Source organism: Cyprinus carpio, chromosome A11 (assembly GCF_018340385.1).
Source record: "Cyprinus carpio isolate SPL01 chromosome A11, ASM1834038v1, whole genome shotgun sequence".
Lineage (NCBI taxonomy): Eukaryota > Metazoa > Chordata > Actinopteri > Cypriniformes > Cyprinidae > Cyprinus > Cyprinus carpio.
Window position 1 is genome coordinate 21,210,592 of NC_056582.1, and position 20,001 is coordinate 21,230,592.

The 20,001-nt window shown below is 34.8% G+C and overlaps 2 protein-coding genes across 7 annotated transcripts; both read left to right on the forward strand.

Moving 5' to 3' along the window:
- Positions 1 to 923: 923 nt before the first annotated feature.
- Positions 924 to 3,210, forward strand: LOC109074978. Its single transcript, XM_019090971.2, has 6 exons — positions 924 to 980; positions 1,084 to 1,185; positions 1,317 to 1,494; positions 1,698 to 1,846; positions 1,988 to 2,072; positions 2,475 to 3,210. Exons 2-6 carry the CDS (start codon positions 1,086 to 1,088, stop codon positions 2,587 to 2,589), a joined length of 627 nt encoding a protein of 208 aa, XP_018946516.1. The 5' UTR covers positions 924 to 980; positions 1,084 to 1,085; the 3' UTR covers positions 2,590 to 3,210.
- LOC109074979 (inter-alpha-trypsin inhibitor heavy chain H3-like) lies at positions 3,052 to 19,857 on the forward strand. 6 transcript variants are annotated; one of them, XM_042766750.1, is made up of 23 exons: positions 3,052 to 3,210; positions 4,245 to 4,408; positions 4,709 to 4,813; positions 4,898 to 5,060; positions 5,138 to 5,248; positions 5,347 to 5,475; positions 5,601 to 5,717; positions 5,988 to 6,156; positions 6,238 to 6,348; positions 6,521 to 6,702; positions 6,785 to 6,964; positions 7,131 to 7,258; positions 7,326 to 7,498; positions 8,174 to 8,212; positions 8,587 to 8,658; positions 9,249 to 9,284; positions 9,509 to 9,529; positions 10,049 to 10,078; positions 10,318 to 10,431; positions 10,516 to 10,690; positions 19,230 to 19,378; positions 19,502 to 19,586; positions 19,666 to 19,857. In XM_042766750.1, the coding sequence occupies exons 1-23, from the start codon at positions 3,133 to 3,135 to the stop codon at positions 19,778 to 19,780; spliced, it is 2,646 nt and encodes an 881-aa protein (XP_042622684.1). In that variant the 5' UTR covers positions 3,052 to 3,132; the 3' UTR covers positions 19,781 to 19,857. The 6 variants fall into 6 exon arrangements, with proteins under 6 accessions (XP_042622684.1, XP_042622683.1, XP_042622685.1 ...); XM_042766749.1 differs by lacking the exons at positions 10,318 to 10,431; positions 10,516 to 10,690 and adding exons at positions 18,746 to 18,859; positions 18,944 to 19,118; XM_042766751.1 differs by lacking the exons at positions 10,318 to 10,431; positions 10,516 to 10,690 and adding exons at positions 18,746 to 18,859; positions 18,944 to 19,118 and having other exon boundaries at positions 8,177 to 8,212.
- Positions 19,858 to 20,001: the final 144 nt, after the last annotated feature.

Genomic DNA, 20,001 nt, shown 5'->3' on the forward strand with positions numbered 1-20,001 from the left:
GCTGACGCAAATCGTTCATTTTCAAACTTCAACAGCTGAAAAAACACCCACTTTTAGCTCTTGGTTTGTTCTAATGGATGGATTGTGTGCAATCGCTGTAATATTTTATTTTTATAAGGTCTTAAACAAGAATAAAATCGTTTCTTGTGAGCTCTTAGTGCGAGTGCAGGAGAAGCCGCGCCGTCTCGCGCTGTCAAAAGAGCTGACGCAAATCGTTCATTTTCAAACTTCAACAGCTGAAAAACACCCTCTTTTAGCTCTTGGTTTGTTCTAATGGGTGGATTGTGTGCAATCGCTGTAATATTTTATTTTTAAAAGGTCTTAAACAAGAATAAATTCGTTTGTTGTGAGCCCGCTGTGAGACCACTCGCTGAACGGAGCGGTGAATTCTCTCTCGTCTTTCTCTCTGTTCTGTGGCCAGATATACATTTTTAATAAGCCCTGACCCCTGTAATATTCAAATATGTTGGTTTAGCTTGTCAGAGTGAAATAAATTCATGTATTTATATGTATTTTTAACCGATTTAAAAGTGAAACTCCTCTCAGTCCCGGGAATTGCTCCTGTAGAGGCGCAATTTTTCTCAGATAATGGGAGTCTATGGGAGATTTTGATTTATAAAAATTAATAATAAATCCCTCAGTCCCGGGAATTGCTCCTGTAGAGGCGCAATTTTTCTCAGATAATGGGAGTCTATGGGAAAGATTTCTGATTTATAAAAATTAATAATAAATAAATAAACTCCTACTACATTGATATGTTTGCTGTGTATTTATTCATATTACTAGTAATACATACCAAAATTTCACACAACTCATCACCACTCACACTTTAACAAATTAAACCAATAAATTCTACAACATTGCTGTGTATTTATTCATATTATTGTGTCAATTGATTTTTTTTTTTTTTTTTTTTTTTTTAGCCCTAGTAGGAATAGAAAGACTAACTCAGAAACCTCTGACAACCTCTCCTCCTCCATGTATGTGGACCTTGTGTGTATTAATTTTAAATAGTGCAGTGTCTATTCATCTGACATCATATTTCCCTATTTTCATTCCTTCATTCCCTTTTTGGTCCTTCAGCGATGAGCATTAGGGTCTTGAAATCTTCTGGTAATGCTCATCCACTTTGTTATGATGTTCCTCTTGCTCAGAAATTCAGACTCCAACAGAATGTCCTATCAGGTCAGATATCTGGTTTCTAGTATATACTATTTCTAGTATAGTTTGTTTTAATGAACAGTAATATTCCATTGCTTGCATTTGTTAATTTAAGCAAAATCTCACTGTAATGTTTGTTTGTACTCTTTAATCAGAGTTCTCTATGAATGGCCAACTTGAGTCATTTGGAGGAGAAGGCTTCAGTCAAATTGCAATTCATTACAAAACTAATCACCACCTTCTGCTCAACACTACTGAAATGATCTACGATGATGGGCAAAAAACGGTTAAGTTTTCATGGGAGCAAGACCTCACCCACCTTGAGAGAGAAAAGTAATATGCTTAAACAGTAAAAAAATATAAATTAATTGTTTGTTTACCTTTTCATAAATTTAGAGAATTTGTCAAATGAAAATATTTACAAATTTGAAAAAATATAAATTTCTTTCTCATTTTTTAAAGTCATTTTGTGATATTGAGGTAGAATTGATAGTTATAGTTCTTGGTGTGAACGGCCCTTAATTCTGTTTCATCAGTGTCTCTCTGATTCTGCGGAGCAATGAAATGGATGTTACCATGGGAAACATCCGCGTTGTTATTCTTCTTCATAAAAAAGACGGTGACATTTTTCTGTGGCCTGCCATTTGGCAACAACCAAAAGATGTCAGTTTGATGGGTATTTTAGGTGAGAGAGTCACTAATCAGTCACACTATATCAACACAATACTTAATCTCTTCTGATAACGAAGATGGTCTGTCGGTGATGATATTGTGGTTAATAAACCAACACTGGGAAAAAAATTACAATATCTGTGGATTATATTTGGAGAGGCTGATATTTCATACGAGGAGATCCCAGGATCACAAACCCCAACTTTGAAGTTAAAGGACAAAGAAGTGAAGACATCTTGGTAAGTGATCAATGAATGTATACTAGTTTGTTTTGTTTGTTTTTTTACGTTTTTGAAAGAAGTTTCCTATGCTCACCAAGGCTACATTTAAGTGACCAAAACATACAGTAAAAAACAATAATATTGTGAAAAAGTATTACAATTTAAAATAAACTGTTGTCAATTTTAATATATTTAAAATGTCATTTATTCCTGTGATGCAAAGCTGACTTTTCAGCATCATTACTCCAGTCTTCAGTGTCACATGATACTTCAGAAATCATTCTTATATGCTGATTTGGTGCTTAATTATTCAAATCTTGATTATTCCAAACTTTTGACTAGTAGTGTACAGTACATATAGCTGAATTTCCATAAAACTGCATCTTGGCATTTTTAAGTAAGTGTATGTTGTTATTTCAGGGTGATGGTGAAGGACTACAGATTTGCTTCTGCTCCTGCGGTTGGATGTTGGCTTGTACCATTCCAGGCTGTTGCGCAGCGAGAGCTCTCTGACTTCATTGTCCTTCAGCAGTAGAGTTAAATAAATAAAAAAATAATTTTTACTGTCTATTATCAAACTGCCCTTTTCAGTAAGATAACATATTCGTTAAATGGGCATTGTTGGTCAAATAGCTGTGAAATTGTTGTCTATTGGCATGACCAAGTTATTTTCATCTTTAGCATTCTTTGATTACCACGGTCTTTGAATGTGTTCTTCTTTGCCCACACAAATGCACCTGGGCTTTAGCTGGCAAAATGTGTGATAAAATAGCAATTAAAATTGCATACTAAAATTTTTTCGATTGTTTTTTTTTTTTTTTTGTCTTTTGTTTTTTTGTGGTCCTGCCTGATAATATAAATAAAAGCTTAACAACAAGTTTCTACAAAATGCATTTACAAATGAGATAATATATTTTCTAGAAAAGCATGCTTTGATATTGACTTATGTGGGGTTCAAGAGACTCTGATTGCAAATAAAGGGGGAGGTTTCTTCATCCGGTCAATAATAGCCAATAGCATGATGTGGACTAGAGTTTAAAAGCAGTGTGCATTTCGAGGTCAGTTTCCTGTGCAGGTCATGATGGATCGAGCAGCTCTCCGGCTGATTCTCTTGGGCGTCTTTCTTATCTCAGCCACTTCTGATCCTTTTAAGAAGGTGAGGGTCAAATTTTAGTTCAAGTTGAAAAGGACAAAATTCTAAAATACACTACCAGTATAAAACAACAGATTTAATATCTGTATTTAAGATTAAGACAAGCTAGATCTTGTCTTAATCTAGTTTAGAATATACACTACTGTTCAAAAATTTAAGGTCAGTAATTTTTTTTAAATATACTTTTATTAATTAAACTGATCAAAAGTGACCATAAATATAATTTGGATGTTACAACATATTTCTAAGTCAAATAAATGCTGTTCATTTGAACTTTATTCATCAAAGAATCGTGAAAAAATGTCTCATGTTTCCACAAAAATATGAAGCAGCACAACTGTTTGCAACATTAATTAATGCACAATGTTTCTTGAGCAGCTAACCAACATATGATAATGATTTCTGAAGGGTAATGTTACACTGAAGACTGGAGTGATGATGCTGAAAATTCAGCCATGCGTCACAGAATTTTTTTTTTTTTAAATAAACTGCAATAATGTTGCAATATTTTTTCACACAATTACTGTTTTTGTTGTATTTTTGTCAAATAAATGCAGCCTTGGTGAGCATAGACTTCTTTCAAAAATAAAAAAAATAAATCTATAGGAACCCCAAACTTTTATACAGTAATGTATCATGTATTTTGATTATATAGTTTGTTGTATACAGTAATCTATCTGTCTTAGGTTTTTTCTAGCTAAAACCACAACGCAATGTACAAAACTAACCATTTGTTCTCAGCTGCGTGGTTTCTCTGTTGAGATTTTCAACAGTATTTTGATTATGTCTTTAATGCCATTGTTGACAGTAAAATGCAGTTTGAAAGAACTATCTATCTAACTTTCTGTTGCTCAATTGTGTACACTGAGATATTGTCATCAAAACGTATTTGTCTTTTAGTCCAAAGGCCTTTTCTCCAACCCATTTTTGAGCAGTAAATATTTGAGCAATTCTAAACAAACTGGAGGAGTTAACATGCGCAAGCCAATCACTTTGACTATACTTTAATATGAGTTTACTATTCATTGTCTCAACAGAAACAAAATGTGGATATATACAGCTTCTACATTAACTCCACGGTCACCAGTCGCTACGCCACAACAGTCATCACAAGCCGCGTTGCAAACACATTGAATGAATCTCAAGAGATACAGTTTGAGGTCAAGATTCCCAAGAACGCCTTCATCAGCAAATTCAGAATGTGGGTGAACAAGAGTAGTGTTATATAAGTAGAAATAAAGAGATAACGAAGCCATTTATAGCATGTGGCCATCAGATCAGGTCCATCTGGTGCAGCCAAACAAGAAAAAACATGTTTTATATATATATATATATATATAAATTCTATCTTCTTCCAAGAATAAATAATCTGTTTGTACTTTTTAAGTACAAGAAATAGTTAACAGTACAAATGCTTTAATACAAACAAACATAGTGCTACCATTTGTGTGTGATGGAAATTAATGTTAAAAGAAATGTCATTGTGTCATTTTCTCCATAGGACCATAGAGGGAAAAACATATGATGGGGTTGTGAAGGAAAAAGAAGAAGCTCAGCAGCAATACAATCAAGCAGTATCTCGAGGACAAAGTGCTGGACTGGTCAAGTACTGGAATTTATTTAAATTATGTCCATAAAATATGTATATATAGCATGTTTAGTAATATGCAGAGATTTATTTCTATTTCAGATCTGTTGGAAGGACCTTAGAGGACTTTAAAACGTCAGTGACTGTGGCTGCTTTTAGTAAAGTGACCTTTGAGTTGACCTACGAGGAACTGCTAAAGCGCCGCCTCGGCAAATATGAGCTACTCATCAATGCCCAACCGATGCAGCCAGTGGCTGACTTCAAGGTAGAAGAAGATACAAGGAGGAGATGGATAATCAATTTATATGGACAGAGAGATAATGTTTCTTTTACTTACATCAGATGGATGTGCACATCCAAGAGAAACCAGGAATTTCCTTCTTGGAGGTGAAAGGAGATTTGAGCACCGGTGATCTGACCAATGCCATCAAAATCACCAGAGCAGACAAAGATGTAAGAGTTTAAATGAGGGTTAAAACACAGTTTAGATGCTCTCAATATGCACATACACTTCAAATAAAGTTACCAGATGACCAAACTGATCCTTTCAGGCATGGGTGACCTTCTACCCCACACGAGATCAACAGACCACGTGTAGAAGCTGTGGAGAAAATGGGTTGAATGGAGACCTGCTTATAACATATGATGTTGAGAGACAAAATCCCCAAGGAGAAGTTGTGGTACATTTTCAATAACATGCTTTAAAAGAGTAAAATAATATGACTGAAACAGAAAGAATGAAAGAATGGCCATGTAAAAAGACATGAATGGTATTCTAGAATTATATCCTTCTCTGTTCTCTCAGGTATCAAATGGCTATTTCGTCCACTACTTTGCACCCTCTGATGTTTCACGTATTCCCAAAAATGTGGTGTTTATCATTGACCGAAGTGGCTCTATGCACGGCAAAAAAATAGACCAGGTAAATGTCAACGTTTCAGCCAAATCAAAAGCATATAATGAGCTGTGAAATGTTTTGACGGTAAACCATTCTTGGAGGATCTCGCACCATTTTGCATTATCATGGTAAAAGGACAGGGATTTCTGTATTGAAGTCAATGTGAAGTTGCTTTCTTTAAATTAGTAAAACAAACAAACAAAACAAAACAAAGCTGTCCATCTCTGGTAAATGTGAATATGCATTCATAATGGAGAAAGATGTGTAAATTCCAGATGTGCTGACATTCTTTAGACTCGTTTGGCACTGCTAAGGATTTTGAGTGATCTTGATGAGGATGACCACTTTGGATTGATCACATTTGACAGTGAGGTTAGCTTATGGAAGCGTGAACTCCTCAAAGCTACTGAGACAAACCTGGAGAATGCGAAATCTTTTGTGAAGGAGATCAGAGATAGAGGAGGTGAGTTACAGAGCTAATGCTAAATAAGGAGTAAGAAAGTTGAACCTCACAGTGACACAACTATGTTTGGTCTTTCTTCAGCCACAGACATAAACGCTGCAGTTCTGCAAGGAGTGGACATGATCAGTCGACATCCACGAGAGGGAACAGCCTCCATCCTGATCCTGCTGACTGATGGAGATCCCACTTCAGGCACAGAAACACTGATACATACAAACACCCACTGCCAACATTTAGCTTTTTAAAGGAAAAGTGGCATTAGAACTGCCTTAAACATTAATATTGTCAATCAGCACATCTTGTGTTTTTGCACTTTTTTGAATAGGTAATATATAGTTTCACACTTTGTGATTGCTACATACAGGTGAAACCAACAAAGATAAGATAATGGCCAATGTGAAAGAAGCCATTGGGACAAAGTTTCCCCTCTATTGTCTTGGTTTTGGATATGATGTAAATTTTGACTTCCTGACAAAGATGTCACTGGAAAATGGTGGAGTTGCTCGCAGGATTTATGAAGATTTGGACGCTGATCTACAGCTGCAGGTGAACTACAGACGATCGTCTGTGAATTCATCCTCAATGTTGAACTTTGTTTGAGCGCATTTAAAGTTTGTTTGATTTTTAGGGCTTCTATGATGAAGTTGCCGTCCCTCTCCTCACTGATATTCAACTTAAATACCCAGGAGGGACAAACCTTACAAAGACCAGCTTTAGCTTGTACTTCAATGGCTCTGAGATTGTGGTGTCGGGACAAATCACAGACAACAGTGTGGAGAGTTTCACCACTGAAGTCATCGCAGTATCAGTAAGATCTTCACTAGTCTTCTCTTTAGCGGCATATTATTAGGATCATTGGTCGATTGTGTAGAAGTTGAGAATAATAGCTTTGTTTTTGTAGTGGGTTATGAATGAAAGTGGTACTGACAGCATTCCTGATTAAAATGCTCACTAGTATTTTTATTTCTGAGCAGAAAAGCAGTAATGTGACGTATAAGGACACTATAATGACAAAAGACCCCAGAGATGTCCCTCCTGAGAATGAAGATTTCATGCAGAGATTGTGGGCCTACCTTACAGTGAAGCAGCTTCTGGAAAGACAGTAAGTTTATGAGTGATATGAAATTCTGCGATTTAAGTTGAACATTGAAGACATCTTTTTATCTCAGGGTGCTTCTTAAAGGACAAGAGAAAGAGGATGAAAAGAAAGAAGCTCTTAAACTCTCCCTGAAATACCAGTTTGTCACTCCCCTCACCTCTATGGTTGTTACCAAGCCACAGGAAGGTGAAGTGGAAGTTGCCGACAAACCCAAAGAGGGAGAAGCGCCGCCCAGACCTCCAGGTGAGAACTGAAAAGTTGCACTAATGTTATAAATGAAAGTGTACAAACCTTGTGCAAGGTCCATTTTATAAAGCTAAATAAACTGCAGCAATATGAAGATTTTAAACAAATGTATTAACCATCCATGTCTATCAAATATATCTAATAAATAAAAGATGATTAAAAGAAGCTACTTCATTTGTGCATCCTACATGTTAAGGCCTTTACATACACATGGAAAAGTTCTTTAGCATTCTTCGCTTATAGGACTAAAAAGACATTAGAAATACCCAAACAGCGGTTTACCATAGGGCGAACGTCCTGATACTGCCTACACTGCTGTAATGATGAATATGTAAAATTTGTTCTGCATGCTTTCCTATCCATAACAAAATAAATCAATCAACAGAACACAGTGGTGAGAAAACCACAGTTAAGAAAGCATCTGATCTATGTTGATATGTTTGCCTGAGCTCTGCAATTCTGCACTCCAGTCAAGTTTAATTTATTTATTTAGCACTTTATACAGTAGATTGATTTAAAGCAAGCACGATGTATACAACAGTATCCATGTCTTTTTCAGTTAGAGCAACTTTAATTTCTATTATAAAGCAAAGAAATGGACATTTCTTCAGGAATGGAGTTTTGCTGGCCACTGTACAGAGTGAATAACACTTTTCTCTTTGTATTTTAATGCAGTGCACCCGCGTCCTGTACCTAACGGTCCTTTTGGACGTAAGTATAAAATGATGAAACAAACAGTTCATGTACTCTATTTACAGCAGAGAATTTAAAGTAGTGACAGATCTGTTCTTCCATATTGTGATGCACATCCAAGTGAAACAGCTTATCGAAAAATTTACATTGAATTAGTCGTTAATTGGATTTAAGCCCTGCATATGTCACCAGAGAGAAGTCTTTCATGACAAGACTGGTTATGATATTTTGATAAAAAATTACATGGTCATAATTGAAAAAGTGAAGCACATACATGAATAGTTCACAATAAGATTTATAACATGCATTTAGAAAATACATAAATTTTATTTCATGCTTACCTTAATATACTGCATCTGCCTTGAAGTACTTTTTTTTTTTTCATTTCCCAGCACCAGGATTTAGTCTGTACCAATATCAGCCAAGACAACCCAGTCCAGCAGCAGCTTTTCCAGTGTTGCGTGGTATGCAGTTTTTCTTCTTTTTCTAAAAGCTTTCTTCTTTTAATAGGTAAATCATGTGTAAAGGAAAACATACCCCCTCTTATAGCTTCCATAATGTTCAGACCAATTATAGTTTTCAAATCGACACTATCACATCATTATGATATTGAAGAATTTTCTTAAATTAGGTGAATTTTGTATTATATCCCAGGATCAGCTTACGTGGGTACAGGACACATCACGTGTAAAGGAAACCTTTTTTTAATGATCACATCACTAATAATAACACCACTAATAAAAACCAAAGGAAAATGTGCCCCTTCTTATCTTGTTGCTTCCATAGTGTTCAGATTAAGCAGTATTCAAATCAAAATGATCACATCACTAAGACTAGCCCTTTTTCTAAATACTGGGGGGGGGGGGGGGGGATTGGAAAGGGCTAGGCAAATTTTGGTGGTTCAGGGGGGGGGGGGGCTTAAAGCCAGTAGGCAAATGGGGTAAAGGTGTAAAATGGTGGGATTGCAATAAAGCAAATGTAGTGAAAACAAATTCGTAATTAACAGATCTTTGATTCATGCTTACAACATAAAAAAACAGCACTTTGTTTTCAGGTGGACGATATCGCTCTGAGCGTATTCTGGCTAGACGTAAGTGGTTTAATTTCTTTTCTCTTCTACATTTATCAACCAGATTCTGTAATAAACACAGCTGCCATGTACATATCATGGTTGTCTTGTTTAATTATTTTATGTTAAATTATTACTTATAATTACTAATTATTACTTATATCCAATTATTAAGTTAATGTAAATTATTGTACTTGATAAGAAATTAAAGTCTTTTTAATCACTAAACCTTTTTTCATTCCCAGCTTCATATCCAGTAGCTGAGGGTATGTATGACAATGTTCCAACATTTTATGTCCAAAAACCTTTTATAACGACAACAATAATAATAATAATTCAATTTTAGCTAAACGAAATCAAATGCTCTTTGATTTTCAGTGACAAAGACAAAGAATAAAATAAGGCATTATGTGTGATTCTGAAATGAAGCCTTCTAATGTGAAACATTTGAAAATATATTTTAATCATGAAAATACATTTTTAATATTTTTAAATGTAATTTCAATTTAGCTCTAGTTTTGTGATAGTAATTATTATGAAATGTTTTATGAATAACTTGTGTTTTTGAGAGTTATTATCACATTTGGTATGGTTTAATTACTAAATAATTAAATAATTTCTCTATTTAATTATTTCAAAAATGCATATATTTTTCATAATTTATTGATTTTATTATTACATTATGAGTGCTGTGACTTATTGATAAACTTACTTAGCATGAAAAATTGAATTATTGCACAAATTGCCTGTCTTTGACTTTTTAATGACTAAACCCCTTTTTTTAGATTTTGATCCTCGTGGCAGAATGGTCTCTGGTATGTATGAAAATGCTGTAACTTTGATTCTGCCTTGTGTAAGGTGAATGCATACAAAATTTAAAAAAAAAGTCTAATTTGATCGGTTACACCTTCTTTTGGTCTTAAATCAAAAGCCCATGTTTCTGGGGAGTGTAACTGTTCTTTCTACAATGCCAGGTACATAAAGTGCTCTCAAACTTATTATGCAGTTTTTATTGAATAATTATGATGCTGCATTTGGTTATGTTTTGTCTCAGCTCCAGCAGTTCACAGCAGTCGTTTCCTGCTGTCTGTTGTTGGTCAGTCTATGCCACTTTGTTTTGACGTTACTGTTCCTCACAAACTCAGACTCTTCCAGGATTCAGCATCAGGTTACTATTACACATTTACTACATGCACATCCGTTTGAAAGTGGTCTTTTTCTTGAATGAAATGTTTTGTACTGTGTGTCCTAGAGTTCTCTGTGAACGGAGAATCCATGACTGGACAAAGTGGGTTCCATAACATTGCCTTTCATTACAAAACAAACCATCATCTGACAATAAGCACAACGTCTATCAGATACCACGACGGACAGAATCATGTTGAGTTTTTGTGGGGCCAAGAACCGACCCAACACAAAACAGAGGAGTAAATACTACTCAAACTATTCACGTTTCACTAAATTTATGTACAGTTTGTTATAGCCTCTTTATTAATCTGAGAGCTAGAATTTACTCATCAGCTTCTCTGTTTCAACAGCGTGTCTCTGGTTCTACGGAGCGATGAATTAGACGTCACCATGGGAAATATCCGTGTCGTTATTCTGCTTCACAAGAAAAATAGGGATGTGTTTCTGTGGCCTGCTGTTCAGCAACAGCCAAAAGATGTCAAGTTGTCGGGTATTTTAGGTAAGAGTATCACAAAATCAATCATACGTTGTGTATCAGCAGTGATGTCAGTGATGATATTGTGGTTATTAATCCAAAACTCACAAAAAATTACAATGTCTGTGGGTAATATTTTAAGGAGATGCTGATATTTCATATAACTATAAACCAAAATCACAAACAACAAAATAAAACTTAAAAAACCATCAATAAAAGAAAACTACCAAAGAAAACAATAAAAAAACACAACAATTTAAAATTGATTAAATAATAAAAATATTTTAAATTTTTTTTGATTAATTAAGGAAAAACTCAAGACAGAGAGATTATGATAAATTATATTAAAAATAAAGGTAAATCATATTTAATAAAAATATTTTATATAGTCTTCAGTGTCACACAATCTTTCAGAAATCATATTTTAATTTGGTGCTCAATTTTTCAAATCTTGATTATTACAAACTTTTGACCAGTATTGTACATTTAGCTGAACTTCCATAAAACTGCATTTTGGCATATGCTTTTATTATATATCTTTAAGTAAGTGTATGTTGTTATTTCAGGGTGATGGTGAAGGACTACAGATTTTCTTCTGCTCCTGCGGTTGGATGTTGGCTTGTACCATTCCAGGCTGTTGTGCAGCGAGAGCTCTCTGACTTCACTGTCACTGAGCTGTAGAGTTAAATAAATAATAAAATTAATTGTCCATTATCGTGCTGACCTTTTCAATAATATAACATATTCTTAAAATGGACATTGTTTATGAGCTCTAAAACTGTCATCTATTGAAATAGTTATTTCCTGTCTATGTACCACATCTTTTGCATGCTTTGATAACCATGTACAATCATTTCACATCAGTAGTCAACCCAAATATTAATTTAAAGTGATTTCCATCTGTATATAATCTTTTGTTTTAGAGTGCAAGATTTACTCACCATTTAAAACAGCAATTAAAATTTAACACCAAAAATTGTATCTATACATAGTAACCCTTTGATTGGTGCTTATTCCTGGAAAATATGCATTTTTGTAGTCCTGTCTTGATATTATAAATAAAAGCACAACACCAAGCTTCTACAGAATGTATTTACAAATTATATCAGTAACATATTTTCTAGAAAAGCATGCTTTGATATTGACTTATGTGGGGATCAAGAGACTCTGATTGCAAATAAAGGGGGAGGTTCCTGTATCCGGTCAATAATAGCCAATAGCATGATGTGGACTAGAGTTTAAAAGCAGTGTGCATTTGGAGGTCAGTTTCCTGTGCAGGTCATGATGGATCGAGCAGCTCTCCGGCTGATTCTCTTGGGCGTCTTTCTCATCTCAGCCACTTCTGATCCTGTTAAGAAGGTGAGGGTCAAATTTTAGTTCAAGATGAAGAAGACTGAGTCAAATCAGGATGAAAAAAAAACCAAAAAAACAGATTAAATGTCTTTACCTAAAATGAAGGTTCAGACAAATTATGTATATCTACTTATACATGTTGAATATACACTTAAACTAATTAAAAGTGACAAGAAAGACAGTTCTAATGTTATAAAATATTTTATTCATTAAAGAATCCTGAAAAAATGTATCATGTTTCCACAAAAATATTAAGCAGCACAACTGTTTTTGACATTAATTAAGAAATAATGTTTCTTGAACAGCAAATCAGCATATTATCAGCAGATTTCTGAAGGATCATGTGACAGAAGACTGGCGTAATGAAGCTGAAAATACAGGAATAAATTACATTTATAAATGTAAACTGTTATTTTAAATTGCAATAATATTTCACAAAATAACAAATCAAATATAAAATTACTGTTTTATTATATTTATGATTAAATGAATACATCCTTGGTGAGCATAGGTGTCTTTAAAAAAACATTTGTAAAAAATCCCAAACATTTGAACAGTAGCGTATCATGTATTTTGATTGAATATGAATTAGCTTTTCATAAAATCTATATATCATTTTTTTTTTTTTTTTTTTTTTTTTTTATAAAACCACAACGCAATGTACAAAATGAACCGTTTTCAACTGCTTGGTTTCTATGTTGATATATTCAACAGTATTTTCATGTTGATTATGTTATAATACTATTGTTGACAGAACTATCTATCTAACTTTCTGTTGCTCAATTGTGTACACTGAGATGCAATCATCAAAGCATATTTGTCTTTTAGTCCAAAGGCCTTTTCTTCATGCCATTTCCAAACAGTAAACATTTGAGCAATCCTGTACGAAAAGGAGGAGTGAATGTGCACCAGCCAATCACTTTCTATTATACAATATGAGTATACTTCTATTTTTGTGTACTGTTGATGTCTCAACAGAAACAAAATGTGGATATATACAGCTTCTACATTAACTCCACGGTCACCAGTCGCTACGCCACAACAGTCATCACAAGCCGTGTTGCGAACACACTAAATGAATCTCAAGGGATCCAGTTTGAGGTCAAGATTCCCAAGAATGCCTTCATCAGCAAATTCAGAATGTGGGTGAACAAGAGTAGTGTTATATAAGTAGAAATAAAGAGATAAAGAAGCCATTTATAGTATGTGGCCATCAGATCAGGTCCATCTGGTGCAGCCAAACAAGAGCAAAAAAAGATTTATTGATTTTTGTACTTTTCAATGTATTAAAGATATAGTAGCTAAATGCTTTAATACAAACAAAACATATTAAGTGGTGCTACCATTTGTGTTTGATGGAAAATTATTTTATGCAATATGTCTGAGTTTCTGGTATGTTAAGAGAATGTCATTTTCTCCATAGGACCATAGAGGGAAAAACATATGATGGGGTTGTGAAGGAAAAAGAAGAAGCTCAGCAGCAATACAATCAAGCAGTACAAAGAGCACAAATTGCCAGACACTTCAAATACAGGAATTTATTAAAATTAGGTCCATAAAAATATGTATATATAGCATGTTTAGTAATATGCAGAGATTTATTTCTATTTCAGATCTGTTGGAAGGACTTTAGAGGACTTTAAAACTTCAGTGACTGTGGCTGCTCTTAGTAAAGTGACCTTTGAGTTGACCTACGAGGAACTGCTAAAGCGCCGCCTCGGCAAATATGAGCTACTCATCAATGCCCAACCGATGCAGCCGGTGGCTGACTTCAAGGTAGAAGAAGATACAAGGAGGAGATGGATAATCAATTTAGATGGATAGAGAGATAATGTTTCTTTTACTTACATCAGATAGATGTGCATATCCAAGAGAAACCAGGAATTTCCTTCTTGGAGGTGAAAGGAGATTTGAGCACCGGTGATCTGACCAATGCCATCAAAATCACCAGAGCAGACAAAGACGTAAGAGTTTAAATGAGGGTTAAAACACAGTTTAGATGCTCTCAATATGCACATACACTTCAAATAAAAATATCAGATGACCAAACTGATTGTTTCAGGCATGGGTGACCTTCTACCCCACACGAGATCAACAGACCACGTGTAAAAGCTGTGGAGAAAATGGGTTGAATGGAGACCTGCTTATAACATATGATGTTGAGAGACAAAATCCCCAAGGAGAAGTTGTGGTACATTTTCAATAACATGCTTTAAAAGAGAAAAATATGTTAAGATTTTGGCAAAAATCACGACCGTGACCATGTAAAAAGGCATCAGTGATCTTCATAATGTACTTCTCTGTTCTCTCAGGTATCAAATGGCTATTTCGTCCACTACTTTGCACCCTCTGATGTTCCACGTATTCCCAAAAATGTGGTGTTTATCATTGACCGGAGTGGCTCTATGCATGGCAAAAAAATACACCAGGTAAATGTCAACATTCCAGCCAACTCAAAAGCATATAATGAGCTATGAAATGTTTTGATGGAAAAACACTCGAAGAACTTTCTTGGAGTATCTTGCAGCATTCTGCATTTCCATGCTGAAAACAACAACAACAACAACAGGGATTTCTCTATTGAAATCAGTTTGCCAATGTTTTGTTAAAAGTTAGTAACAAAACTGTCCATGTCTGGTAATATGCAGTCGTAATGGAGAAAGAATAACTTCCAGATCTGCTGACAGGAGTGTTTTTCCTTAGACTCGTTTGGCACTGCTAAGGATTTTGAGTGATCTTGATGAGGACGACCACTTTGGATTGATCACATTTGACAGTGAGGTTAGCTTATGGAAGCGTGAACTCCTCAAAGCTACTGAGACAAACCTGGAGAATGCGAAATCTTTTGTGAAGGAGATCAGAGATAGAGGAGGTGAGTTACAGTGCTAATGCTAAATAAGGAGTAAGAAAGTTGAACCTCACAGTGACACAACTATGTTTGGTCTTTCTTCAGCCACAGACATAAACGCTGCAGTTCTGCAAGGAGTGGACATGATCAGTCGACATCCACGAGAGGGAACAGCCTCCATCCTGATCCTGCTGACTGATGGAGATCCCACTTCAGGCACAGATTCACACTGACAAACACACGCTAAATGGTGTTTTATCATAGCATTAGTTTACTCAGTCAGCTTCATGAATAGAACAACACTTTAACTGCCATCCTATAATATACAGGGTTTATTAGCAGACCTGTTTGGTATTATCATGACCAATTTGGCTTCTATCTTTTTCAGTAAGAGAATAAGACAACAAATAATATGAAATTGCCTAATGTGTCTCTTGATGATCACTCAAATAACTCAAAAACATCCAATTATGATTTTTAAACAGGTGAAACCAACATAGATAAGATAATGGCCAATATTAAAGAGGCCATTGGGACAAAGTTTCCCCTCTATTGTCTTGGTTTTGGATATGATGTAAATTTTGACTTCCTGACAAAGATGTCACTGGAAAATGGTGGAGTTGCTCGCAGGATTTATGAAGATTCGGACGCTGATCTACAGCTGCAGGTGAACTACAGACGATCGTCTGTGAATTCATCCTCAATGTTGAACTTTGTTTGAGCACATTTAAAGTTTGTTTGATTTTTAGGGCTTCTATGATGAAGTTGCCGTCCCTCTCCTCAGTGATATTCAACTTAAATACCCAGGAGGGACAAAACTTACCAAGACCAGCTTTAGCTTGTACTTCAATGGCTCTGAGATTGTGGTGTCGGGACAAATCACAGACAACAGTGTGGAGAGTTTCACCACTGAAGTCATCGCAGTATCAGTAAGATCTTCACTAGTCTTCTCTCTTTAGCGGCATATTATGAGGATCATTGGTCGATTGTGTAGAAGTTGAGAATAATAGCTTTGTTTTTGTAGTGGGTTATGAATGAAAGTGGTACTGACAGCATTCCTGATTAAAATGAAAAGTGGTACTGACAGCATTCCTGATTTAAATGCTCACTAGTATTTTTATTTCTGAGCAGAAAGGCAGTAATGTGACGTATCAGGACACTATAATGACAAAAGACCCCAGAGATGTCCCTCCTGAGAATGAAGATTTCATGCAGAGATTGTGGGCCTACCTTACAGTGAAGCAGCTTCTGGAGAGACAGTAAGTTTATGAGTAATATGAAATTCTGCGATTTAAGTTGAACATTGAAGACATCTTTCTGTCTCAGGGTGCTTCTTAAAGGACAAGAGAAAGAGGATGAAAAGAAAGAAGCTCTTAAACTCTCCCTGAAATACCAGTTTGTCACTCCCCTCACCTCTATGGTTGTTACCAAGCCACAAGAAGGTGAAGTGGAAGTTGCCGACAAACCCAAAGAGGGAGAAGAGCCATCCAGACATCAAGGTAAGAACTAAGAAGTTCTAGAAACTTGGAAAACTTATAAAGAAAAATGTACACCCAGGTGAAAAATAAATATATAAAAATATATTCGAAATACATTTATTTCATGTTAAGTGTACTACAAATACATTTACATATTTATGTACTGATTAAAAATTACCTGCAACTGTACTTGTAGTATACTAAACTGGTATACTTAAGTGTACTAAATTGGAACAACTCATTTTGTACTTAATGCACTTTAATTGTGTGGAAGTAGTGCTGAAGTCCAGCTAAACATAGAATGAAATATAATTGATCGTGCTAAAGTGGAACTATTGCAAGTATACTTCAGGTTCACTTTAAATATCTTGCATTTAAAGACTGACATAAAGACATAAAAATCCTACAGTCCTCATCAGGATTGACATTAAAACACATTTTAGGCCTAATATTAAGAAATGTGCATTGTGCACAAGTAGTACTCCAAATAAAGTTGAATTATAACTTTTATATCAGTAAGTCAGTAAGATTTGAACTATACTTAGAATGAAATAAATGTATTTTAAATATATAAATTTTTTTACTAGGGCAAAAATGTACCTTTAATATTTAATTTTAGACAGCACAATAAACAGTGATTATATGAAAAGATTTGCATCAATTGCATCATAGGTTAAACGATGCATCTAATAAAATATGATAAAAAACACTTTATATGTCATGAACTTGATATATTTAGCTATTTTATTACTTTTTATACACAAGAGAGTTCAAAAGTCTTAGATCACTTGTGAAAAGTTCTAATTTAATATTGGACACTTTTTTGACAAAATATTTTAGCAGCATAGGTAAAAACTGACATGAACTTCAGTATGTCTCTTTTTGGTTCAATAAAATCAACAGTCGAGCTAACACGAAAAAGCCTGATATTTTCCACTCAATGTCAAAAATGAGTGCAAAATCTTAAGCATTTCTTCTTCATTTTGTGTTATAATTCTTTGTTTGTGACAGCTGTATACAGTGAATAACACTTCTCTCTTTTTTTTTAGTCACTTAACAGAGTTTTGAGATGAATTTTCAGATGAAAACAAACCTCTTTACCATCTTCTCCAACACTTATTTCAAGAAAGGGGAAGGGGGATTAGAGAAAACCTGCATACTCTGCCAAATATATATTCATTTGTTTTATATCCCAGCATTAGCATATGGAGGTGGTGGTGTTGCTGGTGGTGGTGCTTCTCATGTGCTTCATCATCCAGGGCTCCGTGGTATGTCTGTTATGGAAAAAGTAAATTGCAACCTATAGTTTCCATAGTGTTCACACCAAGCAGTGTTCAACTGACCATGATCATTAAGATTATTCCTTTTTCTAAATACTGCTTTGAACCCCCTCCATGTATTATTTGTTTATTTACTTATTGACAGAATATCAAGTTTTTTTTTTTTTGTATTTTGGTGGAAAAAAAAGGCTATGCAAATAGGGTAAAGGTGTAAAATGGAGGGATTGCAATAAAACACATATTGATAACAAATTTATAATAAACAGATCTTTGATTCATGCTTACAAAAAAACAAACAAAAAAACCCCACTTTGTTTTCAGGTGGATATCCTTATCAAGCTGCAAGTAGGTGGTTTCATTTCTTTTCTGCTATGCATTTGTTACATGTATTTGCTATCAAGCAGATTTAATAATGAATGTACACAGTTGTCATGTGCATATCATGTACAGTATGTCTTGTCGAATTATCAGTTTTTGCATTATTGTACTTGATAAGAAATGAAAGTATTGTTTTGTTTATATAATGCCTAACTTTTTTTTTTTTTTTCCCAGTCCCAAGCTTTGTTTTTCTGGATGCTGATGGTATGTATGACAGTGTACCATTCTTTGTCCAAAAACCTTTAATAATAAGAACAATTTCACTTATTGATAAACTGACTTAGCATGGAAAACTTTATTATTAATAGCCTGTATTTGGCTTTTTAATGACTAAACCTCTTTTTTAGATCAATGGCCCATGGTTCAAGGGAGTGTAAATGTTCTTCCTACAATGTCAGGTACATACAGTGCTCACAAACTTAATTATTATACAATTTTTATTTAATAATTATGATGCTGCATTTGGTTATGTTTTGTCTCAGCTCCAGCAGTTCACAGCAGTCGTTTCCTGCTGTCTGTTGTTGGTCAGTCTAAGCCACTTTGTTTTGACGTTCCTGTTCCTCACAAACTCAGACTCCTCCAGGATTCAGCATCAGGTTACTATTACACATTTACTACATGCACATCTGTTTGAAAGTCGTCTTTTTCTTGAATGAAATGTTTTGTACTGTGTGTCCTAGAGTTCTCTGTGAACGGAGAATCCATGACTGGACAAAGTGGGTTCCATAACATTGCCTTTCATTACAAAACAAACCATCATCTGACAATAAGCACAACGTCTATCAGATACCACGACGGACAGAATCATGTTGAGTTTTTGTGGGGCCAGGAACTGACCCAAAACAAAACAGAGGAGTAAATACTGCTCAAACTATACGTGTTTCACTAAATTTATGTACAGTTTGTTATAGCCTCTTTATTAATCTGAGAGCTAGAATTTACTCATCAGCTTCTCTGTTTCAACAGCGTGTCTCTGATTCTACGGAGCGATGAATTAGACGTCACCATGGGAAATATCCGTGTCATTATTCTGCTTCACAAGGAAAACGGGGACGTGTTTCTGTGGCCTGCTGTTCAGCAACAGCCAAAAGATGTCAAGTTGACAGGCATTTTAGGTAAGAGTGCTTCACTTGTTAAACATGTATCAACAATTTAGCAATCAAATAGAACATTTTGATTTGTAACTTGCTTTAATTATTAAACCAACATGGGATAAATAACTGTGGATAATATTAAAGGAAAAACCGATGCTTCATATGAGGAGATTCAAGGATCACAAACACCAACTCTAAAGATAAATGACCAAGAAGTGAGCGCGAGCTGGTACGTGATAAACAATACGTACACTGCTGATTTTTTTTCTTGTATTATACATCTGTTTAATCTATGAATGTATCTGTAGGGTGGATGCCACAGACTACAGACTTTCTTCAAAGCCGGTTATCAAATGCTGGCTTGTCTCGTTCTACGCTGCGATGCAGAAAGACATTTCTGATTTTACTGTCACTCAGCTGTAGAGTTCAAAGCTGGCACATGAAGCATGTTTCTATATAAACAAATTCATCAACATAAAAACAATGTGTTAGAATCTGGATTTTTTTTTCACTTTGTTGAAATCTATTTAAAATGATCCCTCTCTAAAATCTAAATGATAGGAATGCAGCTTAATCTAATAAACATTTCTTTCCATTAAACACTTAAACATTTGACCAAATATGAGATATCACAACATCTAACA